At 32.6% G+C, this 26779-nt stretch overlaps 2 protein-coding genes across 2 annotated transcripts in view; both read left to right on the forward strand.

The window, feature by feature from the left end:
• Window positions 1-12982: 12982 nt before the first annotated feature.
• LOC108906594 (myrosinase 1-like) lies at window positions 12983-20545 on the forward strand. The gene is made up of 2 exons (XM_018709899.1): window positions 12983-13224; window positions 20247-20545. Exons 1-2 carry the CDS (start codon window positions 12983-12985, stop codon window positions 20461-20463), a joined length of 459 nt encoding a protein of 152 aa, XP_018565415.1. The 3' UTR covers window positions 20464-20545.
• Window positions 20546-23865: 3320 nt separating this feature from the next.
• LOC108906609 (myrosinase 1-like) overlaps window positions 23866-26779 on the forward strand; it is a 29039-nt gene continuing 26125 nt past the window's right edge. Inside the window, exon 1 of the mRNA XM_018709912.2 lies at window positions 23866-23940. Within this exon, the coding sequence (XP_018565428.1) occupies window positions 23897-23940 (44 nt within the window). The 5' untranslated portion in view covers window positions 23866-23896. The remainder of the gene's footprint in view (window positions 23941-26779) is intronic.

A 26779-nucleotide genomic window follows, 5' to 3' on the forward strand; every position in this document is an offset into this window, starting at 1 on the left:
TTTAAATTAAATTCTCTTTAAAAGATATGTTTTACATATTATCATTTTGTAATCTAAATAGTTAGTTATGTATTATTATATGTTTATTAATAAATTTTCTATTTTTAAAGAAGATTTTGCAAATTCTTGAGATCAAATTATTATTTCACTTATTAATTATTTTTTATGTAAATTAACGAAATTAATTCATCGAATTAATAAATGTGAATTAACTAAACTGTTTTATAATTATTTAGTTATTTATTTATAATAAAACGTATTCTACTTATTGTTTTTACATTTAAATCTTACTTACTCACTATATTATATGACTACCAAAACTATATATTTACCGCCCTAATACGCAGATCTATCAAGGTATCCCTTTGCCTTGCTTTATCATCTTAGATTTTTAATTCCTTTTGGACCTGACAGGAATGTTGAATAAATTCTAAAAATTGCTAAATGAGAATAAAAGATAGATATAAGTGACAGGAAAACAATTTCTCATATTCCCTAGATAACGTTAATTTAAGTTTCATGATTAAATGAAATTAATTTGTTTTATCTTAATGAAGCAATATATTTTTAGTTATTTTCGCAGAAGTAAGTAGGTATTGAAATCAGTTTCGATATTGAAAGTTAAATCTAAAAAGATATTCCAACTTGATTAAAATCTTATCAAGATTGGGCAGGTTATTAATAAATGTTTAAGACCACCAAGATAAAAAAATTATATAAATATTTATAGTTCTATTATATAGGTAGTATAGATAAATGTCTAATAAATTATTGCATGTAGAACTTGCTATAATATATAACAAAATCTTTTCTAGTTAGTTTTACTTAAAAATTAGGTATAAATTGGTACATAAAGAGCATAATTAAAATTATTTTTAAAGTAAATCTTTTATTTCATAACCTATTGCAATTTTAGATACTTTTAACAATAAAAACAAAGTAGCCAACAGATGAATCCATATGCAATTTTATTGGAAATTTTGATGATAATATACTTGTAAATGGAATAATATAATATATTTTAACACCATATTTCGCTGTTAAACTTCTAAAAATCTTAGATAAATTAAACATCATTGTTGCAAGGCAAAATTTACGGTCTTCCATATCTTAGAAATGTTTGTTCTAAAAGATTTTTACTCAATTAATTTTTTAAGGAATTAAGTAAATAATCGTAAAATACTAATCAGATACCAATAAAAACCATCAGTACGTACCTACACCAAGAGAAGCTTGTTCTGTTGTCCCATAAAACCGGGATGAACAAAAATACTGCAATGGCGAACAAATTTTCTTGCTTATACCAAGTTATTCTGAAAGATGCTAGGTGCGCAACTCCATTTTCATTAAGAAAACTTTTGAGAATACCTTAAGAAAATTTTTTGGAACCGATTTTGAATATAGGAAAAATTGAGAAAAATATTCCTAGTTGTTGTTGCTATTCGTGTTTTTTGCTGTAGATGTAAAAGATATCACCATGTACAGGATGTATCGGTACTTGATACAAAAAAGTTGAGTACAGCTAGATGAGATCAAAATAATATCAGTTCTTCATATATATTTTTTTTCATACGGACCTTCGTTAACAAGTTACGGGCCCTCAAAGGTGAAAATTAAAAAGTTATTTTCATTTACTGCCTCTAAACCATTAACTTCAGCATGCTGTAAAGGACCCCGCATTTTTCTTATGTAAAAGTTGTTTCAGTTAAATTGGCTGAAATTTTTTGTATGTTACAGCTCTTAACCTGTCGATCAAAAGTCTCCATTGGCACAATATCCTAAAGTTCATAGTTTTCGAGTTACGTTGACTTTAGAGCAATAACTCTGTATTCGAAGGGGTAAAAATTTTATTTGATATTTTTTGTTGTTTGCGCTTGCATTACCCAAGGTGTACCACATGGAGGTTGTAAAATCGGGCCAACGCCTCTTTGGGGTGACTTTTTTACCGAGTGCCCCTTACTCTATAATCTTAGTACGTGGGTACCTAATAATGATGGTGAGGTGGAAACTGCCATATTGACAGTTTATTTTGATAGTTTTCTTTCTTCTAAATTATTTTTTTAACTTACTTTAACTTATTATTGTTTTGTTTTTCTATTTCGTGTTATGTATAAAGTGTATATGTCAAATTTTGTTAGTGAGAATTACATTAGCAGACAGTAAGGTTTTCTAGGTACTTATTTTAAAAATATGTACGGTTCTAACACAGTGATTATGTCCAATTAAAAATTAAAAACAAAAAATGGTGGAGGCGCCGCTTGATGTGTACTGTGACAAAATCACAAATATTTCCTAAACTGTTAATTTTACCGAGTTGAACCAAGAGGATATTATCGTTGGCAAATTCTTCAGAGAACTTATTTTTGATATAGATAGATTGCGATCGCCATCTATGCAAAAATTCTGGGCTGTTAACCATTGGGCATAGTCCGTCCCTGGCGTTTTAGGCATAATGAAGTTTTACTTACATCATCAAAAACAAGCTGTACGCATGTGTTATCAATCACCAAATTTACACCATACTGAAGTTAATAGTTTAGAGACTGTAAATAAAAATAGCTTTTTAATTTTCACCTTGAGGGCCCGCAACTTGTTAACGAAGGCCCGTATGAAAAGAAATTATATGAACTGATATTATTTTGACCTCATCTATTTGTACCTGACTTTTTTGTAACAAGATTATCCTGCCCCACGATATTTCGTGGGGCAGGATCATCTGCCTATTCAATTCAAGATATCTGTAATGAAGATGAAAAATCTGCGAACATATAGGACCATTGCAAGTGTTAAGCGTCAAAGTCAGAGAAGGCAATTAATTGTCCAAATCTATGACGGACTTCGCTACAGGACATCTTCGGACTCATCAAGGTGGGTGATCGAACGTCGACCCTGGTACCGTGCAGTTAAGTAACCAAGGACGGATAACTGTAATACAAAATAAAATATACACAAACAGATACAAATACAATAAAATAACTTACATTGAATTTGTTTATTGTAAATAACAGATGTTCAATATATCCATTTCTAAACATTCAAAATATTGTTAAAACATTTCAACACATCGCTCTCGGCCTAGACCTCAATTCTAAAGCTCCAACCACCTGGGCTTTATCCAATCGTCGATGAAGATCCTACGAAAAAATTAAGCTCCTAGAAATTTCCAAAATCATAGGTACTCTCAGGAGGCCTACCAAACTCACAGAAGATTCCATATTTCAGGTATTCGCATCTAAGTTCAGTTAAAAGCCTTCAAATCCATGCCATCTCGAAGGTGTATAAAAGTGGAAAAAGGAAAAAATAAATCAAATATCGACCACCTTTCCAGGAAACTATATCTCATCTCTGATGAAGGACAATGATAGGAGAGCGAGGAAAATCCGCTTTGCCTCTTTGCCTCGCTAGCTGGAGACGGAAGTACCAGCACCGCAGGCAATACACGAAGAGCTTCGTAAAAACGTCGGTACCTAATAATGATGGTGAGGACGACATGGCGCTCAACGTGGGGCCACAGTGTCCGAATCGCCAAGGGAAACACGTAATACGAAGAGCCTCAATGACTGGTCAAAACTTACTGATTTTCGGAACATAAGATGTTGAAGTTTAAAAAAACAGTCGCAATGGACGATGGAATATGGTTCTCGCCCGCGCGCCTGCGTGACTTCATGTGCACGCCTAATCGCGCCGGGGGACCCTCCGGCGCTACTAACCGGGTTTACTACTAAATCTCCGTCAGTTGAAAACCTCAATTCCAGTTGAGGTCGTCCTATAGTCAAATCTGGACGAGAACTGTCAATATTGATTCCAGGTTGTCCATTCGACTGACTGAAGACGCCTTCTAGTGATTCTATAGAAGTGAAAGACTCCTGGAGTCTCTCTTCCTCTACATCCATCGTTGGGCAGGGCGTACAAGCGCCTACGTATTCCCTTGAGGTCATAATATAATGCACAATTGAGATTGTCTTAGAATTCGGGTAAACAGTATCACCCTGTATATAACTATTACCTAACGAGATTATTGCTTTACGACTTACTGTTTATTTCGTCTATAGTTCTATGCATGCACTGCTTACAAATCTCTAGCTCTATTAAAAGTCTTTCCCCACTAACTATTACTATCGTATTATTAGTTTCTTGACAAAAACCACTACTATTAGGAATCACTGATGATGGTATAAGTTCACAATTGACAAGATTTCTCCCACGAAAAGACACAAGTCTCCACAAGATGTATATTACAGGTAAGTACACAATGTCTTAATACCTGTTTGCAAGAGGACTCGTGGTCAAGTAAGTTTTTTACACCCGGTATCGCGCGATAGAGTCTCTTGGTCATTACTCTCGATTTCCACACGATGCAGTTCACGATCTGCAACTAATTCCAGCTCTTCTTTTACGTTTTCTTCCCATTTAATTGCAAATAAAAGTAAAAATTCGACAACTCTACTCTCTGCTGTCAATGCTGTCATCTGCTGTCGATTGTCTCGCGTTCTCGATTTTTTTTTATATTTACGTTCCTATATCTGCAATAACTCGCGATCGATACCGGTCCGCGACAATATAAATTCGAATTATTTAATAATACTTTATGCGTATGTATATATTTATTTTAGTATATTTCCAGTTGGATTCACTGATGAAATCGACATAAATGCCATTATGCGGTCCCAAAACATAATATACTTTTTACAATATTTCAACGTAACACCAATAGTTACCATTTGCTCTAATGATTTACCCAAAACACTAAAAAATGGGGACAAACCCAGCATATCTATTTCCGGGAACCAATTTATAAGTTCAATCTTTCTGGTATTCATATTCATCATAAATATATTAATGAGATTTTTGCATAATCATGAACAATGCAAGTTGTTCGCACAGTAGACAATTAAGTAAACACCCTTTTTCAAAATATGGGGAAGAGACAATACAGTATCAGTACATATTTAAAATAAATAAATTATACCAAAATATAGTGACTTCACGTACTCAAATCTTTCTATTACAAATATTGTTTTGGCCTTGCGCTTACATTTAATGGAATACATATTTTTATTTAAAATATTTTAAACCACAAAACCATAGCAAGCTTAGTATAAAAATTACTTCCTATCGTTTAATCATTTTATAAGTCACAATTTCTTAAATGCGTATATTCTGAAAATATCAATTTCATAGATAAAAATATTGAAAAATGGAACATATTCAGGGTGTTTAAAAAAATGCAATGTAACATAAAAATTTATCAATTTTTTTCAACAATTTTAGACATTATGAGAAATAAACTATTTTTAATTTAGAGTCATTAACAAAAAATGATGATGATTAACTTGAATAATAAAATTGCACCCCTATAATCAATTGTATACCCTATGTGTTTAACTGTCTACATAACTGTGAAAAGACAAGTCAGTGGCCTAGATACCATCCTAATTTAATCAAATTTATTTCACTTATACTTATTAACAAATTAGGACTATGTAACATTAATCTTTTAGAATTAGTCCTCTGTACATATGCAATAATAACATGCCTAATTGTCTATATAATAAATTTTATCTGCTTGGCTTCCTAAAATCTTATCAATATTAACTAATGTAATCGATAAATCTGCGACAAATGTTATTGACTGTAAATAGATAAGACTAATCTTGCCATAAGCATAATACAACTCTTTCGATAATGTTTACCGTTTTATACAGGGTAAACATTTGATGTAAAATTATTGATTACCTCATATATTTATTAGCCTTGTTGAATTTTGATCACTTTTGAGACCTCAATACGTGGGCTATTGTATATCAAAATGTTGATATGCCTAAACATAAATATATTTTTTTAAATAAAAAGTTCTATTTATTTTTATATAGGTAATCAAAGTCGATGCAAAATTTTCTTTTCAACAATATTACTATTTACTTTTACTACTGTCTACTTTTTTCTGTTATAAGCACACTAAGGGGGCGTTGAAATTGCAATTCACTTACAATACAAGCAAATATATATACAGGGTGTCTCGCTTAAAAGTGGAACAAGCCTGTAACTCGTCTACCGTTCGGCCGATTTGAGTAAACTTTTTTTTGTTGGACACAGCTTCAAAAAATCTAGCTCGTACATACGTCGAGTTCCTTGAAATTCGAAACCGTGGCTGACTACGATGCAATTTATATAGCTAAAAATCGGAAAGTCATATTAGGGATTTTTTTATCCGAAACATTTCCACGAATTCTTGATCAGGACCCCAGAAAACCCTACCAACCAAATTTTCGTTGCCACAGTATACAGGGTGTTCGGGATAATTTGGGTGTCTCGCTTAAAAGTGGAACAAGCCTGTAGCTTGTCTACCGTTGTGTGTATAATATTTTTCTCATAAAATTTCCGTTGTTTAGGNCATAAACATATTACTTTTTTGGTAAGTCTTATTTAAAATAGTGTGAATTGTTCAATAAATTTATTGAAAATATCGCTGTCGACTTAATTGGAGTAGTTTTCTTTGTATAACAATTTTCAACGTTCTAGATAATCTACATTTTCACTCCATGAAATACAGCTTACTAATTAAAGATAATATTTTCAAATGCATAATGTCCAACATTCTCTTTCACTTTTCAAAATTGCATTTACGATTTACTACGATATTTTTTTTTAATCCTACACTAAAGAAACTAAAATATATAAACAATTATTAATTTTTTTCTACACAAATTGTGTTCGAAATCATATTGAACATTCTCTTTCACTTTTCAAAATTGCATTTACGATTTACTACGATATTATTTTTTTTAATCCTACACTAAAGAAACTAAAATATATAAACAATTATTAATTTTTTTCTACACAAATTGTGTTCGAAATCATATTGAACATTCTCTTTCACTTTTCAAAATTGCATTTACGATTTACTACGATATTATTTTTTTTAATCCTACACTAAAGAAACTAAAATATATAAACAATTATTAATTTTTTTCTACACAAATTGTGTTCGAAACCATATTGGTTCACATTGTCCTGTACAGAATTGTTTGTACCCAATTTATATACATGAGTATATAAATGAGTACACAATTGTAAGACGAAAATTATACAGAAAAATAGGTAGATATATGCAGAAATTCTATTAAATTATTTCTTAGAGTGTACCTTCACATGTACATTTGAGAACCACTGTAAGGTAATATCTAAGGTAATCATTTATTCTGGCGCATCAAAGAATTGCCTGTTTGTCAATAATCATTTAAACAGTTGTTTAGAAAATTTAGAAAATTATTTAGAATAAGAAGTTGACTATATTATGTTCTACACGGTAAACTGTTCCACTGCTTGAATCAAGCGTACACAAATTTACAGTTAACATTTGTCTTTGGAACTTAAAAAATTTGAATTTCTTAAAAATTATTAGTTCGCTAGAAAGCCATTGAATTTAGAAACTGTTTGTCTTTTGATATTTTTTTCGTAAAACGTGTTTTTGAGAAAAATGACGAATCACGATATGCATTCGTTCACATTTTGACATTTTTCTCGAAAACATTGCGTTCTACGAAAAGAGTACTAAGAGTAAGTAAGTTTCAAAATTTAATGGCTTTCCACCGGACTAATAATTTTTTAGAAATTTAAATATACGACCAAATTTTTTTGGCTCCAAAGACAAGGGGGCCCACGAAAAATTGTCTTAAGGGGATTCCCCGCCAAAAAGCGCAGCACTATAAGATTCCACATGTCATAAAATCCCTACGTACCAAATTTAATGAATGTCATCCAATAGGATTCTGAGATATAAAAAAGACTATTCTTAGGGGCGGATTTCAGGGGGATGTAACTCCGAGAGAGGGGACAACTTGGCAAAAAATAAAAAATACGGGTCCCCTAAAGTTGTCTTAAGAATCTGTGACCAAATTTTGTTGCATTAATTTCGGGACACCCTGTATAAGTCAATTTATTACAGCGTTTTGAATAGCAATAATTTTGAACATCAGATTAATCCAAAAAACGTCTTAGAAAAATACTTTAAAATCTAATTTTAACCCATACTAAAATATACACCTAATCAAAAATTCTCATTTTAACATCTCGTCTCAATTTTTTTTTTAATTAGAAATGAAACATTCGTAACAAGTTGAAGATAGCCAATTATTCTAAGAATTCAATTTTGACTCTACATTATAATTATTACTCTTATAATTGTGAGAACAAATAATCAAATACCATAATAGATAGAGTTATGAACTTTTCAACATTTACAAATTAAAATTATACATTAAATTGCATATACAAATAAATTTAAATTTAAATAGTTGTTTAGGATAATAATTCATGAACCAGTTTGTTTAATGGCAATATCCCGAAAATAGAACTTAATCTTGTGCATGGATTGTTTTCCTTCTGCACATCCTAAAATCAGTGATCAGTAACGTAATTTCCTGAATTTTTCTTGGAAAAAGAAAGCTCATTTCTTTGTTAAAATCCTAATTTCACTCTAAATTCAACACTAAAATAATTTCACTCACAAATAACACTATGTTACTTTTTACTGTTTAAGACTTATCTTTAGATATTTTTTTTTCCAAGAAAAATTCAGGAAATTACGTTACTGATCACTGATTTTAGGATGTGCAGAAGGAAAACAACAGTAAAAAGTAACATAGTGCTATTTGTGAGTGAAATTATTTCAGTGTTGAATTTAGAGTGAAATTAGGATTTTAACAAAGCTTTCTAACACAATTTTTAGTTAGAAGAACTAAAATCTATGAAAATGAGAACATACTTAAAACACTCCATTAGTTAATATTCCACATTTCGGAGTAGTGGGAATACTAAGTTGTGTACAAAGCTGATGTCACACAACAAATACGTTAACTTCCTCGTAATCAAGAATCGATTTTAGTTACTATTACGTGTAGTATACCAACATAACACACATGTTATTATATTAGTTTACTCAAAAGTTGTCTAATGGTAGCAATCTAATGTAAGATCTATTTTGTAGTTAACAAATAGTTGATTACTAAACGAATATATTATTTGAACACAATTGGCTGTGGACTCGCGTTAACAAAAAACAGTGTTGATATTGAGTGAAAATTTACTCAAAATTTTTACAGAGGACCTACAAACTCGCTTGAGATATTGACATAACAATTTATTGTTTTTATTTTGGTATATGCTTACCTACTAAATTAGCTGTTGTACACAAATCAGGACGTGTGCACAATGTAGTATACATTAGACAATCAATTAAATTACGGTAATGAGCATTATAATTGTCATCAGTGTTTAAAGCAATGTAATCCATTTTCATTGGAAGTGATGTACCAATCATAATCCCACGGATGGTAGCTTCGCACCACCGCCAGCTCGAGCAAGTGCGTGAGCTGTACAATCTGATTAAAAATATGTTGACAAACATATTACAATTTACGAAGTCTATTCAGAAAATACCCAAACTTTTTTTTATTAATTTCATACATTATTTATCCTAGTCTCCTTCAAAGTACTCCCCTCTCCACACACTTTTCCCAGCAAGACAGTCCTGCAGAGCTTCATTTGAAATGGCCTTTAAAGTCTGCGACCAATTTACTTTGATGCCATCAATCGTCTGAAAACGCGTCCTTTTAGCACTGATTTTAATATCGGAAATTAAAAAAAGTTGCAAGGAGCCGGGTCTGGCGAGTAAAGAAGGTAAGGGAGGAAAGTAATCTGATTTTTGACACAAATTGCCGAATTGACAAAGCTGAGTGTGCGGGCGGATTGTCATGGTGCAAAAACCATGAGTTTTCTCCACATAACTCTGGTCTCTTTTTGCGGATTTTCTCACGTAACCGTTGTAAAACGCCTTGATAGTACACACGGTTCACTGTTTCACGTTGAGGCAAGAATTGAAAATGCAGAATTCCATTAAATAGTCCAGGCAAGTTAGACCAAAATCACCCAGAATACGGCAATTTTTTTCTGATGAACCCATCGAGTTGCGGTTTTCGGCATTGTCTTCGGAAAAATATCAGGAAAAAAGTCTATATATTACACTTTGGGGCTGGATCGAAACTGCATTGCGGATGCATAAAGTGCATCATGGAGTGCATCAATTTTTCCAAATTTTCTAAAAATGGTAAAAATTGACTAAAAGTTGTAGAAATTTGTGTGCACGTGTTTTTTGGCCCTGAAAAATATACCCAACGGCCCTGGGGCCCCCCAGGGGGGCAAGCGGGGGGCCTTCTGTAAAACACCGAATAGCTGAGTAATTGCCTTCTAAATTTCTACTCGGGGGTTTTCGGGGTCGGGGATTCCGAATCTGACACTGGAAAATATCCATTAATCTGAGCTTGTCTAACACTGAGAAAAATTGTCGTAGAATTGGAGAAGTCCTGGACAATCCGTTCCCAAGAGACACATTTCGTTAAATCAAAGAAATATTCCTTAAAACTGAAGAATATTTCATGAATCATGGATTTTCAAAAGAATCTCTTGGGCCCGTGCGACTGCGGATAATGCATAACAATTAGGCGACAAAATCCGATTGTCGACAATGCAGATCTTGTGGGTGCAGGAAGCATGGAATTACATGCACAACTGTTCCAATCCTGAAATAGTCGAAAATTGTGATTGATAGTGAAAGTGTTAGATAAACATATGATATTAGTTGTCTCACTAATTGCCTTGCAAATAAAAAGAAAATTGATTCTCAGAATAAAGTGGATTCTCTTCGACTCATTAATTTCCTGTTAGTTTTTCTTACCCTTCTTGTCTAATCTCTGTAAATTTGCGTGTGTTACAATGTAAAGATAAGCCTACAAGATCGTGGTTGGTAAGCGGATGGAGCAGTTTTATTACAAAAGTCTGCCTTTCGATGTTTTCCAGAAAGCCCACCCCACGGGCGTCGTGCATACTTTTTAGTGTCAGAATCGGAATTCCCGACCCCAAAAACCCCCGAGTGGAAATTTAGAAGAATTACTCAGCTATTCGATGTTTTACAGAAGCCCCCCCCTTGCCCCCCCCCTGGGGGCTCCAGGGGCGTCGGGCATACTTATCAGTGTCAGAATTGAAATCCTCGACCCCAAAAATCCCCGAGTGGAAATTTAGAAGGCAATTAGGTACTCAGCTATTCGGTGTTTTACAGAAGCCCCCCCTGCCCCCTGGGGGGGCCCCAGGGGCGTTGGACATACGTTTCACTGTCAGAATCGAAATCCTTGACCCTAAAAACCCCCGAGTGGGGATTTAGAAGGCAATTACTCAGCTATTCGATGTTATACAGAAAGCTCCCCCTTGCCCCACTGGAGAGCCCCAGGGCCTTCAGGCATATTTTTCAGGGTCAGATTCGGAATCTCCAACCCCGAAAACCTAATTTCTACAACTTTTAGTCAATTTTTACTATTTTTAGAAAATTGATGCACTCAAAGATGCACTTTATGCACCCGCAATGCAGTTTCGATCCAGCCCCAAAGTGTAATATATAGACTTTTTTCCTGATATTTTTCCGAAGACAATGTCGAAAACCGCAACTCGATCGGTTCATCAGAAAAAAATTGCTGATTTATTGTCTAATTTGCCTGGTCTATAAAGTCGAAGAAAAAACAGTGAGCATCACTTTCACATTGCATCGAGATTGCCGTGCTTTTTTGAGGCGTGGCGTGGAAATCCTTTGCCAATCCAACGTGATGACTGAACTTTTGTGTCAATGTCATAGCCGTAAACCCAGCTGTCATCTCCTGTTATGATCCTTTGAATGAATATTTCATCGTCATTGGATTGTTCAAAGAGTTGTCCACAAATATCCACAAGATTTTCTTTCTGGTTGTTCGGTCATCAAACGAGGAACAAATTTTGCTGCATGGCATGACCCAATTGAGATTCTAATCTCTCCTGTAATTTCCTGACAGAGGATCATCCAACTGGCTGACGACCACTTTTAAATCGTGAAAACCATTCGTTACATTGCATACTACCTAGAGCATCATCTCCGTAAGCTTGTTTCAAAAGTTGAAACGTTCCCTAAAACACACTTAAATAACAATATCACGAAAACTAAATGGCATATCAACAATCCAAGAACATGTGATCACAGAAGGGGTTATGCGCAACGCAATGTTGCCAACCGCTTATCACTAGATATCCCATTAGCGCATAATTAAAAAAGTTTGCTTATTTTCTGAACAGACCTCTTACACTCATACTATGTAATTACTTCAATCAATTTCAACAATAAAATCAAATTTCAGCAAACAAGTTTTACTCTCTAAAACTGAGTTAAAAGAGAGTTATTATTTCACAGAAAACTACCAACCTACTTATAAATAAAAACTGAAAACTGAAAACTTTTTTAGATTATAGCAATAGCAAAAGTATTGGTTATTTGCATATAGTAAAAATTGTTCATAATAACTGTAAGGTTCGAATCCTGCATTCCAGTTATACAGCTTCGAAAGCAGAGTTGTGGACTGTACTAATTTTAGAGGAATAATTAAACTCTGTCCGTTGGAAATATAATTACATTTATTTGTGCAATATAAATGTTGCTATAAAAACGTCTCAACAATAACTCAAATTTGCAATAGTTTACTGGCACGGGCGTCAACCTGTCTGCGTGAATACTCAAAACATACTAATTCTCCCTAACCTAGAACCTAGCTACTCTTCCCTTGCCCTCTCGCCCTGTGATGCGGTGCATGGCGAGACGACTACAAAAAAAAACCTTGGCATAGTTGAGGTTTTTATGGAGTATGAAATAAATTTGCCAATTTATACAGGGTCGTCCGCAATTCACCGGTCACTCTGAGTACATTAAAACATATAAATTAATACTAAGTTGGGTTTCTCCAACAATAACAATAACGTTGCGCTTAGCTGATTGGTAGTGCAGCTAGTATCGATGCATTTCTGCAAATTGAATAATACGATTATTTGGAGGAACACTATTTTAATTTATATGTGACTTGATATATCTCTGCATCTTTATTTCAGCATGGTAAATGCAGAAAATACCAGAATGTTTCCTGAAACGTTCTCATTTGGCACGAGATCATCTGCTTACCAGATCGAAGGTGCCTGGAATGAAGACGGAAAATCTGAGAATATATGGGATCACTGGATCCACAATAATCCATCGCATATAAAAAATAATGACACTGCAGACGACGCTTGTGATACCTACAATAATATCTTAAATGATGCGTTTTATGTAGCGATATCAGAGGCTAAGCATTATAGGATTTCAATTCCTTGGACAAGGTAAACGTTTACCATTCATTCGAGTTGAAATATTTGCATTACTTAACATTAGCTTGTCCGTTCTATTTTTTAAGACGTATCTTTACCTTAAAGCTAAAATAATTCAAATAAGTTCTAAAAATATTACTAAATTGTTGTTAAATGAAGTTCTATACACAACCCAATATAGACTAGGAGCCAGATAGGTGGTCAATCAGAGTGCAACGGCTGCAAACAACTTATTTTTAAGTATTTTGACCTCCTGAATCTAAACAACTTGGTCGGAAAGCCTGAAAGTGGTCAGTTTAATTATTATTAACAAATTCAATGTTTAAATGGCTGTCAAAAGTTTATTTTTGTAACTAGTACAATTTTTTATGCGTTAATAGTTACGTTTTCTTATAACAAACATATATTTTTTTTAATTAAAAAAATATTAACTTTAAACAAAGTTATTGCAAATTTAGTGCAAATATCTTACATTTTCCGTCTCCGCGTGCACCAATTTTACCATATCTCTGGTTCTATTGGACGGATTGAGACACACGACATCTCATTTTAAAGCTTGAACTTTATTTTACAGGATAGGTAAGTTCCATTTATAAATTTATTTATTTAACAATTAGTGGCAGCTTAGAGTTGTGAAATTTCAACGAAAATGCTGGTTTTATTTGTTTATAAGGCTTTATTATTCAACTTTGATGAAAAAACAAAAAAGTTACCGGATATTGTTCCTAGCATCCTATCTATCATTTCATGCCTTATAGTTAATAGTTTTCTTTATCAAAACCTGTGGAGAACCCGTAACAAGACCATAGTCAGATTACGAATGAAAATATTAATATATTTACAGAAAATATGTCGAAACATCGCCTTAATGTTAAAAATGTTGTCACCGCCGTTCTTGGTGGTGAAAATTCACAATATTTGGAATTATTAAAATTTAACAAAGAGCAAGGCTAAGTAGAGAATAAAATACCTATATAAATTTAAATGACACCACTTACCCGATAAACCTTTGTGTTGAGACAAGGCTTCCGTGGCATATTGAAAGGAGTTAAAACATATTACTTCTGATTTTCTTTTCTTTAGTGAAACTGCGACGTTTATCACTTAATATTAACTTGTGTAGGGAAAATGACCGTGCAACCTCTACTGTTGCCAACGGACAGTATGATAAATTGTTGAGTCATGAATTATATATTAATATATTTGCTGCTAACTTCTGATATGTACCAGATAAAACTTTACTTACGTTTTCCAAAATGGTGTTTCCTGGATTTTTTCCAACACTCTTTGCATTTTTTCTTTTATCGTACTACTGACTGGGCGTATATTATTGGCATCGTATATATTTTTTGTACATCATTCATTATATCAAATGGTTCATTTAGGGATAGTCCATGTGATTCCAATTTACGAAATGACGGAACTTGGGGTTCTCTAGTTTGTTTAATAGAATATTGAGATGTCTCCAAACTATGACAATTTTTTACTGTCAGGAGTCTCTAAGGTTAACAATTTCCTTACTGAGAAAAAAATGGCAATAAAAGTTTACATTTTTAATCCTAGGAGCTAATATTAATCCTTAGATTAAAAGTATTAATCAAGTTTTAATCCATAAAAGTTTATTCAAGAATATTAACAATAATTTCTGTTTATCCACATTGATATTAAATACACGGTTTGAACAAGTATTAAAATTAAAAAAGCCACTGAAACTGCCACTACCCTCAATCTTGGAATAATTCTCAAAGCAGTTTTCATTAATAGTTATATTATTTTCAGATGTTGTGAAATCAGAAATGACAACAGTGCCAAGTTTATCAATAGCACTATCAACTTTCAGTATTATTTTCGCAATATTTTCTTTATTCAAAATTGCGTCTTCAATGTAGCCTTCCGCCACAGTTCTCCATCTCCATCCCTCCTTGTCTTTTAAGACAAGTGAGGCCACCACAGCCGTCAACTAAAAGGGTAGCAGACGTTCGTCGTAATACGTGTCCACTGTGTACTCTTTCCAGTTGTCCAGCTTCAAAAATGTTGCCACTTCTTGCGAGACGGCGTTGATTTTATGAATACCGATCACCATTCGATGACACTTTTCACATATCTGAGAAATAATTTACATTCTACCAATCCGGGTGGACATAAAGCAACATATTTTCGATACAAACTTAAATAATTGTCTCCCAGCACCGTAAAAGAACGTGGTCTCTTGGTTTTTGGTATCGGAATTTTTTATGATTAAGGCGGATTTCACACCTTTAACATTTTCAATTGTTAAATTGACTAATTCATCATAACGGTATGCGCCTGCAACCCCCAATACTAAGACGACCTATAAAGAAGCTTTTCGTTTGACATCATGGAAACTATGCAATTAATGAAAAATTTCTAAATTTGTGGAAATTCTAAAAAAACGTCAATAGACGTACCTACAAAAAACGTTCGGGAGGATAAAGGATCACATCAACCTTTTTTAATTCGTTATTATTGCACATATCTCCATAAATTCATTATAATTACAATGCAATAAGTAACTCCATGTGTCAAATTTGAAGTTAATATCTCAAAAATCATGGAAGGGAAAACAAATTTGATAATTCTATTTTAACAGCCTGTATCTTTTAAAGAAACATTTTTGTATATAGAAAAGTGTAACGAAATTTTAAATGTTTCCATTGTAACTTGAAAAAGAGTCCATATAAAGTGCGCTATACACGTACGGCAAGATAAGGTTGGTACCTATGTCGCCGCTGATACTGATACTGTTTCTCTTTTTTTCATTAAAAAGAAATTACAGGTATACATGTCATGTGATACTATGTTATAAGCAGTCGTATTGGACGTATGTGATATGTCTAACTCAACAACTACTTAAGGAATAGGTCCATATGTCATTTGTAAGACACATTTACTTTAAGTGATAATATTGCAGAAAACAACTGCCCTACCTACCGATTAGTATTAACTTACACGAGCACTACAGAATCATTTGTCAGCCGAACACACCAGACACATACCGGTTTCGAACTTGTTAGTCCTCATTAATATGTCATAGGTGCGACAACCGAGGAATAATACAACTATATTATTTCTTAAATCCAAGATTGTAGTAAGTAAAAGCTCACTAGATGTAGCACTCAGTTACATCTTTTACGTTAGTTATAGTTAATAAGAAGTGGATCTTATTTGTGGAAGGGTGAAATAGGCGGTGACTATTAGACGTCTTCATTATAGCCATCTTTCTCTATCGCACGGATTTCTATTACTTTCTTTATCGCTCTCACGTAACGGCCGATGATCCATGGGGACTTTCCGACCCTGTTTGCATTATAAAAAGAGAAAAGTGTACAGGTTTTGAAATTATTTTGAATTGCCACATTATTTTCCTTGTCCCTGAGAAAATTAATATTTTGAAATAAAAAGTTGTGTCATATTCTGCAGAAAGTAGGTAGGTAGGTCATGAAGGCAAAAAAATAGAAAAATATTGTAAACTACAGTTTTATTATAACTTATACATTTCGGGAGGAAAGGGAAATATTTTAAGGACGTGTTCTGGAAGTGAAAATAAGTAAATAAATCCGGTTTTTTCTAAATATCTCGAAAACGATTTAAGATATTACACTGCCACTATACTATACACCAAAGCTCAGTGTAATATCTTAAATCGTTTTCGAAATATTTAGAAAAACAGAATTTTTTTAAATTTTACATTTATCAGAAAGGAAGTATTTCCGGGCCCATAATGTTATGAACTTATTTATTTATTTTGACATCATTTTATAAACAATGAAAAAACAAAACAGTCTAATAATATGTCCAACCTCCATCCGAATCAATAACGGCTTGTAATCTGTTTGGCATAGATGTAACAAGACGTCGTATATAATTCACGTCTATAGCGGTCCAAATATTTTGTATACGTTCCCAGAGCGTGTATCTCTATTTGGTGGAATATCGTCATACTGTTCATTCAACTGACGCATTACATAAGCCCATACATATTTTTTTTATAAGAAGTAATTTCCATTTTGTTTCATTCCAAAATATTGATTAGAACCCGAGTTATCACGGAAATATTATTTTTGGGGGTTAACATGAGGGTTAGTTTGCATCCGTTTAAATCCATTTTAGGCTAAAAGAAAAAATATTAGTCCTTATTAATATGTATTTACCTTTTTGAGATTAACATTGGATATTAAGCATACAATAATTTAAAGAATCACACGTTTACTGACGCACGCGCATTGACAATAGCGAACGAAATTATCTATCTTTGTCCTGGCAGTGTCGTAGGAGCTAAATAAAATTCAAAATATAAAAAGGTAAATAAATTTGTATCTGTCTAAAAAAAAAACGACAAAAAAATCGAAGGCAACTTTTCATTATTTTAAATAATCAATCGAATAGTATAGAAAAAAATTGTTTTAGTTTTGTTACATTATTAAAATTAACGAAATTAACGATTAAAAATTTGAAATTGTTATAACTTTCTTATTAAAAATTAAAAATTATATGTATTTCTCTGAAAAGGAAAGTTACATTTTTTAGAATAGATTGAATAAAAAAATTACAAAATTCATTAATTTTTCTGTTTGTTATGATTTTTTTTAAATTTCTGAAATCTTCCCTTAACTTCTAGCCTCCCTAACTCTGTTAATTGTAATAGTACAAGAAAAAGTCAAGAGGCCATTTTTATGTAGAATTGTATGCTTTATCTGATTTCATTGCGGGCACCTATACAGTGTTCATTAATGGCGTACAGAAAAAAACAGAGGCCCATTCTGTGACTAAAATTAAGTAAATTTTGTTACACACACGTAGGCTCTTAAGGCCGCCGTTTCCGAGCTGCAGGGTTTTCAAAATTAAAAAAAAAAATTAATTTTCTTAAATCCATTCAATCTAACTATTCGTAAGTAGGTAGTAGACGTTTCGCAATATTTATTAACTAGGATGAATCGATTTTTCTATTGTAATGTAAATGCAACTCTTTTAAAAGAAACAAGATAATAAAAAATACATACGGGGTCTGCTATAAGAGTTTGCCGATTAGTCCCATTTAAAAAATGCCAATCTACCAGGAAAGCATTTTTGTACAAAACTCGAAAAGTGTCAGATGTGACGGTAAAATATTGCCACACGAGTTTAATGGGAACGCCCCATATAGACAAGATGTTAAGCCGTCATATTTCGAACAAAATACGATTCAGATTGGAAACCTTTATCTTGCGTCGAATGTACATTATCGTAGATGACTATAATATCAAAAATAATTCGTATAATTCCATATTTTCATCATATTATTTTTATTTCGAGATCTGAACTAGTTTCACACAAACAAAAAAACAAAAAATCAGCATTTAACATTAAAAAAAAAATCAAAAGATTTTTTATTAATGGCAGTGTGGAATAAACGACTATATGAAATATATTTAGGTCGACACTAAATTTTTTCTTTTGAATTCCAAAACAATAAAATTTAATTGGAAATATTCGCATATGAAAATGTGTAACTCTTTGTTTGCTTCAGATTGTGCCTTGGAATGCTAGGAAAACATTAGCCTGGTTAAAAGCATCTTTCAATAATCCTGACATATTCATTACCGGAAATGGTATACCAGACAACAATCCTTCCAATGACGATACCAGAGTTAATTATTTTCGAGTATATAACTAAAAACTATTCAGCTGTAGATATAGTTTGAAACATATTACACATTTTTAGGATTATCTCAACGCAATACTTGATGCAATTATCAAAGATGGAGTAAGAGTTATTGGATATTAGTGTTGGCTAGTGAGTGTATGTTTCGAATCAGAGAGTCGACTCTTGGCTTCCTTAGATCATCTGAGTCGACCCCCAAAATATGTAAGAGTCGATTCCGATGATTCAATATGTAGGTAACGTTATCCTGATCGACCTGTGCCGACTTCCGTGTAGATTGTCGAGTCCGTTATAGTGTACAGCTGAACCACCAGGGCCGAGAGTCAGATGTGAGTCAGATTTGTTTTGCGATTTGGATCGGCGTGTACCTGTGCCCGTGATCACTAATATTTAGTGATTTGCAAGTCGTTTGATACTGATAGGGAGTAAAGAGTGTGGACAACAATGGCCGCAATCGACAGGAAAAAACGGTGGCAAACGGTTTGCGTTTGTATTTGTAAACGTTTGAGGAGAATATATGCTTTATCGTCGCATTTATTCGCATTTTTGTATGCATTGTAAATACAAATAAGTACTACACCCTTAACAACAAATTTCAGTGAAAGAACTAAGTACGTAACCCTTGACCCTTGACTGCAGTGAAAGAACTAATTTCAATTTTAGTCAGTTGTTTCAGTAAACAAATGATTGTGTAATCGAATTATCTGTCAAGCCCAAGATCGACAAAGTTCGTCAATCGGCCCAGATTCCGCTATTTCCGTCCGTTCCAAGACGGAGCCACCGTGATTATGCGAATTACGAACTTAACGATTCAATATCTACCATGGGAGTTGGGAGTCGGAAGTGTCGGCTCCCAGTTTCGACTCAACTTTGAAATGAATCATTTGATTCGAAACATCAAAATGAATCGTTTTGCCCATCACTATTGGATATACAGCTTATAGCTTACTTGATAGTTTTGAATGGACCAACAGATACAGGTAAAAATATGTATCTACCATTTATATAAGAATAATTCTATTTTTTGTATCTCATTCCAAAAGTTTGTGAACTATTTGGTTTGTGTAAGAGTTGACTAATATTGGTGAGCTCATTGTACCCCGCATCAAATATGTTTGTGTAGATCATATTTATTCGTTTATATTCAATGCCCAAGATCGGCCAATACATATACATATAGTAATTCAAATTGAGATGTAAGAGTAGCAAATTTCCTTTCTCATGATAATCAAATTACACAATTTAATGTACAGACGTGCACATCATACTAACCTCACAAATATTCCGATGGAATGGTGAGTTCGCTAGTTAAAATGGTACAAGTATGTATAAAAAAATGTTACTTGTAATTATCTCATAACTATTGTTTCAGTTACAAGTTTGGTTTCTATTACAAAGTTGAGGATAGTTCAATCAAGAGGAATAAGCATTCTCTGAACTTCTACAAACAGGTAATTCGTACTTTAACCATACCCGAAGGTGATATGAACACCACCACAATTTCACCTATCACCCCTGGTTCTGCTACAATAATGACGTGGTGTCTTACTCTTATAATAAGCACAATAGTTTTATTTGAATTATTTTAAATCCAAGAACCATTATGATTCACATATTTTGCTCATTAAGTGCAGTTACATTTTTTATTGCATCTAGTCGTCTTTATCATATATCGAGTATCGCAAATTCTGCTAATTGAAATTTTAAAATATCTAAAAATTTGTATAGGTATACTTTTGAATGAATTTGTGTTTGAATAGTCTTTTCAAAATTTTGTTCTTCTAAAATAATATTTTTTTTTAAGGTTTGAATTGAATGTAAATATTAAGTTTATATATCCATCCACATCTATCTCAGTTCCAATTTAGACTAAATATTTGTTAATGAATTTTCCAGTTACACGCAAAAACAATGTTTCGATTAATTGTTTGCTAGATTATTATATTTGTCGTTCCTGTAACATATTCATTTTTCCTGAAAAATGTTTTAATTTTCAATGCTTATAATTTAGTAGTACGTGTCCTTGTCTTCCATTCTTTATTTGTAGATTGATAGATAATTTATATTCATTGTAAGTAAAATAAAGTTAACAAACATTATAGGAAATATAGTATATTATTATGATGATTATTAATTTGAAATAAAAAAGTATTTCCTTATGCATGCATTTGATCCCTCCGCCCTTTTATATACATATAAAAAAAGAAACATATCACACAATAAAGAGTTGTTTGCAATAATCTTTTATTGAAATAACTATTTTAGGATTTGAAAGTACCTACTTAGTTAAATAGTCTTTTGTACCAGTGCCAGAAAAGAGGAAACAAAAAACATACATACATAAATAGATGAATTCAGGCCTTCTTTTCTTAACTCATATGACTCTCAAATGAAATATCTAAAAAATATTAATCTCAGAGTATCACTCACTAATCCAAAAAAGTCATTAAAATAGTTCCCCAGATTCCACTTTCTGAATTTCAGTTATGGAAGTTAGGTCATCAAGTAATTCATTACATCATTGACATTCTTAACTCATTTTGAAATTAAGGGGCCGATTGAAGAAGGTTTTTTAGAAGCAATAAATATCGTGTAAAATCTTATAGAAATATATAAGCGTTTATAGTACCTAGAAATTAGGAGCTCATTTTGTGTGAGGAAATAGACATAAAATGGCAATACCATCCATCCATTTAGGGATGTGACAAGGCATATCACATATACTTCCTCGCCTATGGCATACTGTTAAGAACTAATAAATTCGAAATCGGTCTATATATGGTGACTCTACTGATAATTGATCTTAGTAAATAGATATTGAGGACGTAATTTAATGCCAGTCGGGGAATATAGCCCGTGAACTAGTTGTTTCCCACAAAATGTTTAGTTAAAAAGTTCATTCGGTACGGTACTAGTCATAGCAGCTACAAAGTAGTGGATTACTCTGCGTCAGAAGACATGGACATAACGAAGATACGACATTAAATAATATGACATATGCTTTGTAGGTTATATTTTACCAATACTCATAACATTTCTGTAAATAGACATCCAAATATTTGAATCATTCTTCCTATGACATACTGACGAGCACTAATAAGTTCAAGATCGGTCTATATGGTGACCTTCCTGATGAATGATCCTAACTATTTGCGAGATATTGGGGGTAAGCCAGGGGAACAGTTGTTTCCCACAATAGCTTTATTTAAAAAGTGATCAAATATATGCCAATAATATTTTATGGATGTGATATTTTCGAGACTTAATTAGGATACTATAAAGACGTTTTGTGTTATTTGGGTATTAAAAATTATTATTTGTGACTTTTTTCATTAACGCAACTTACAGACAATATTAAATGGTATTTAGTTTATATGATCACCATGTTGTCCAAAACGAGCGAAAAGTGAAGATTTTAACAGTAAATCATCGATCATCTGGAATGAACGACGAACGTAAATAGGAACAACTCTACTTTTTCTCTCCGCAATGATTTCTTGATTACACACCACACACACACACACACAAACAACCATATTTGCTTCGAGAAGTAACCAGTTACGCTGGAACGTAAAACTGTCCATTTGTGAGACCAATATTCAGTCAGAAAAGGTGTACGGTGTACGCTATATTTTTGTAGGAATTCGTATCGTACCTCTGCATTTTAGGTACTACCATATTTCTATTACACTTGAATGAATACAAGCAATTATTTTGAAGTAGTTATGGTAACAACAGTATAACCATATCAACAAAATAATTATTATAGAAATACTACTACTTATAATACAAATAACTCAATTTATTGTACGTGAGACATGAAGAATTTGTTAAGAATTAATTAAAACCATTTTTAAGCCGATGTATAGAACAGGACTCAAGCTTTCCGATATAATAATATTATGTAATGTATCTTTCTCGTGATATTTAACAGTATTCAGACTCAATTCAACAATATCGTTAGAAAGTCACGCTATTTTTTTGGAGAGGTGTCGCATGTAACCTAAAAGTAACCCACTTGGGTGTTCATTAGTTTTTTTCACAAATCAAATCCACACCACCATATGTACTATCTTGAGCCCCAGTATCCCGCAATCTGAAATCGTAATATAGGTATCTAAAATTTCTGATTTTTAATCTGGTTTTAAGTTTTGCGTTTTATGTTGCGTTGACTTGTTTTCAGGGCCGTGCTCAAGACGAAACCAATTGAGAGTTTGGCTTATTTCTATATTTTGGGGGTGGTTTTTGACAATAAAAAAAAACCTGGAGAGTAATGGTATTTCTAATAACAGACTCGATTTCTTGCGATCCAAATACATATGGTGGCGTGGTTCTCATGCATGGAACAGGCCACTTTTGTGTACCTATTTGTGTTATATTAAATAAAGTATAAATTGACAATTTTTGTAATCAACACTTCCATTTTGTAACATTTTCTTTTTTGAAGGAACTGGTACTATAAATAACAACCATTTTGAAATATAAAGGTGACCAAACGCGAAAATTTCAACATTGCCTCAAGAATAACCAACCCTTTGGAATAATAAAGTAACAGCACTTAAAAATGAAATTTTAGGAGACAGAACCTTACAAGATATTGTGAACGAGCTGAATGTTGAAGTTCCTGCACTGCAACTTCATTTTTTCATTGAAACGCGTTCATAAACAAAAAATAAATTTCCAGTGAATTTACTAGGAATGATGTAGCGGTCATGTAAATGCGGGTTTAAACTAATCCGGATTAGTATTCTATTAAAAAATTACGCAACGTTCTAAAGAGTAATCTACGTGAAATAAGCATTAAAATAAGTTCAAATATACTTTAACCAGTGCAACACTCAATTTTTTCCCCTGAATCTTAATTTCGCAAAATCTTATCAACATCGCCCTGTGTAATCGATAAATCAATAGCATATATTGTTTAAAGTTATCATGATAGAGATATATAAATACTTACCGCGTTATTAAAATTCAGTAACCACATTTTACATTACTACAACAGAATTCACCCACAATTTAGAAATGGATAAAACGAGTATTGCTATAAATATAATGTTACTCTTTTGGTAAGTGTTTTATTTCTTTCATATATTTAATTGCTTCATATATGTTAACGGCCTTGTAATATAAAAATTAGAGCAGAGTCAAATGGCATATTTGAGTACGTTTTTCGCTAGTAGTATTATAACATTATAACATATTTATTTATAACATACGCTGCCCCAGAGAATACCCCATCTAGGGCAAGATAGTACGTATAAGTACATATGTATACATATGAGATTAAAAACAGACAATACAATATTCCAAAACAACAGGAGAACACAGAAAATTTAAAAAAATGTTACATAAAGTACGAAATTTCAACAATGCAACATTCACTTAATGTCTCAAACATTACAATTAAACGCATCTAATTTAAGTAAATTAAAACTGGAGCACGTTTCATACAAATGAGAAAATTTAAGTACACTTATTTGTTCGCGGGGTATTAAGGTAAGTATTTCGAGTGTACAGCGACGGAGCATAAAAGTTTATCTTTTCTAATATGTGGGGACAGTCAATTCCATTATTTAATAGTTTGTATAAAAACACACAGGAATTACATTTTCTTTTATTTTGACTTAAACCTTTTAAGAAGGTCACCTTGCGGAAAACCTCTATGTGGGTAAATATATGTTTCTTTGAAAAATTTAAAAAATCTTCCCTGAATACCCACAATATAATTTTTTGCACAGTACCTATATGAAAGGCTCCAGATAACTGAAGCATATTCTACAACAACAATTGAATAGGAATAGTAAAAAAAAAACTACATAAAGACAAGACTAATTAACAGAAAGTTGATTAACAAAATATTTTTCCACAGAACAGAAATATTAATCAACCAAGTATTTTTTCAGAGCCTTTTTGAAGCTATAAACAAAGGTACAAATTTTTATATCATTAGGTAATCTATTGAACATTCGTATACCAAGACAGTTAGGTGGGTTGAAAGATATATTACACCTACCAAAAACTATATTAAAATGGCAAGACACCCGTGTCTCAATTGAGTGAATCTGATTTCTGTGGACAAACTGATTTTTGTTGACAAGAAACATTTCATACAACTAAACAGAAAGCATTGTTAAAATATTCTTAACAGACGAATATCTGTCTACAGGATTCCCTAGCTGACATTCCGAACATACACCTAATTACACGTTTTTGAGCAACCAATACATTATCAGCGTGGCAAGGTGGCCCCCAAAAACAGATACCATATCGCAAACGCGATTCTACCTGGCAGTAATATAGTTTCAATAATAATTGATCAAGATCAGGACTTTTCTGATATTTCGAAATTGATATGATACTGAATTTAACTTCATTGCTAATTCGTTACATTGATTATTCCAAGTTAGACACTCATCCAGGGTTAATCCTAGAAATTTTACAAGATTTGTTTTATTAATTAATGTATTGTTAACATTAACATCAATACTATTACAAAGCTTTTGTCTATCGTGAAATCTTGTAAGGGTCTTATTGATATTTAGTAGTAATGAATTTTGACTAAACCACTCACTCATCCTGGATATCACTCTACCGCAAGTCTTAGATATTTTTTTATCCGATTTGTCTGAGATTACCACTGACGTATCATCGGCATAAAAAGTGAAAAACCCCGATCCTGAAAGTTCGTCTGTCATTAATGTATAATAGAAACAGGACAGAGCCCAGCACCGAACCCTAAGGTACCCCTGTAGTGACTTTTTAATTTCGGAAGTTACACTATCTATAGCAACATATTGATCTCGATCTCGAATAAAAGTTGCCATCCATTTCTGGGGAATGCCACGAATTCCATATTTCTCCAATTTGTCAACCAAGATGTCGTGATTTAAGCAGTCAAATGCCCTACTGAGATCACAAAAGATCCCAACAGGGCATTCTCCAACTTCTATAGCCCTAACAAACAAAAGAATGTTTAGAGTCGAAAATGACTCGAAGATATTTCAATTTATCACACTTTTTTTATACTCTGGTTATTAAGTGAATAATTAGATATTAGTGGATTAAGCTGTCTACTAAAAGTCATATGGTTGCATTTGCTCATGTTAAGCTGATTTGTTTCACGCCAGGACATTACAGATCCTTTTGAAGTTTAATTACGTCGTCATTACTGTGAAATGAAGTGAATAATTTTAAATCATCTGCATATAGTACCTACTGCTTCACGATATAATTTAGACGTAGTATCATTAAGATAATTATTGAATAGCAGTGGCTCTAATACAGAGCTTTGGGGCACTTCAGAAGACGCAATAATGTTGTTAAAGACAAAGTCGCAATAATGTTGTTAAAGACAAAGCCGCAATAATATACCAATTGGTATCTATTAAGATAATTTGTTTAACAAGATTTTATGCCTCCTAAAAGAATCAAACGCCTTGGAAAAATCTGTGTACTGGGTGATTCTCTTTTTATGATTAGGACTTTAACCACCGATAGATCTCATCAAAATAATGTTAAGTATAAACTTTTTCTTCCAAAAGCTTCCTTTTAGAGATTTTTTTTGGTTTTTATTTACTTTTTCATAAACTATGACAGCCATTTGTTTTATATTTAGTATGAAGTGAACGAATGAAAAGCTCTGTTGATTTTATAAATTAGTTTAAAAATAAATCAGTCATAGGCGTCCGCAAGGGGCTGTGATAACCTCTCTTACTATTTTTAAATTAAATGCTTGGTTTTTTAGAAAAATGGTATATGAGAGTTTAACAAATCTGTTTAATAAATATCAATAATGATGTCTACTGTATAAAAAAATATGCTTCTTGAATACCCAAAGTTAACAGACCAATTTTAAATATAAATTGATACACAGATCCACAAAAAAAGCCACCACTGAAAACTGAT

Source organism: Anoplophora glabripennis, unplaced genomic scaffold, assembly GCF_000390285.2.
Source record: "Anoplophora glabripennis isolate ALB-LARVAE unplaced genomic scaffold, Agla_2.0 scaffold278, whole genome shotgun sequence".
Classification (NCBI taxonomy): domain Eukaryota; kingdom Metazoa; phylum Arthropoda; class Insecta; order Coleoptera; family Cerambycidae; genus Anoplophora; species Anoplophora glabripennis.

Bases quoted from the DNA above. Each gene is read 5' to 3' on its own strand.
- LOC108906594 (XM_018709899.1), top strand. From the start codon at position 12,983: ATGTTTCCTGAAACGTTCTCATTTGGCACGAGATCATCTGCTTACCAG. The intron at 13,225-20,246 runs GTAAACGTTTAC...CTATTGTTTCAG, and splicing joins ATTTCAATTCCTTGGACAAG to TTACAAGTTTGGTTTCTATT.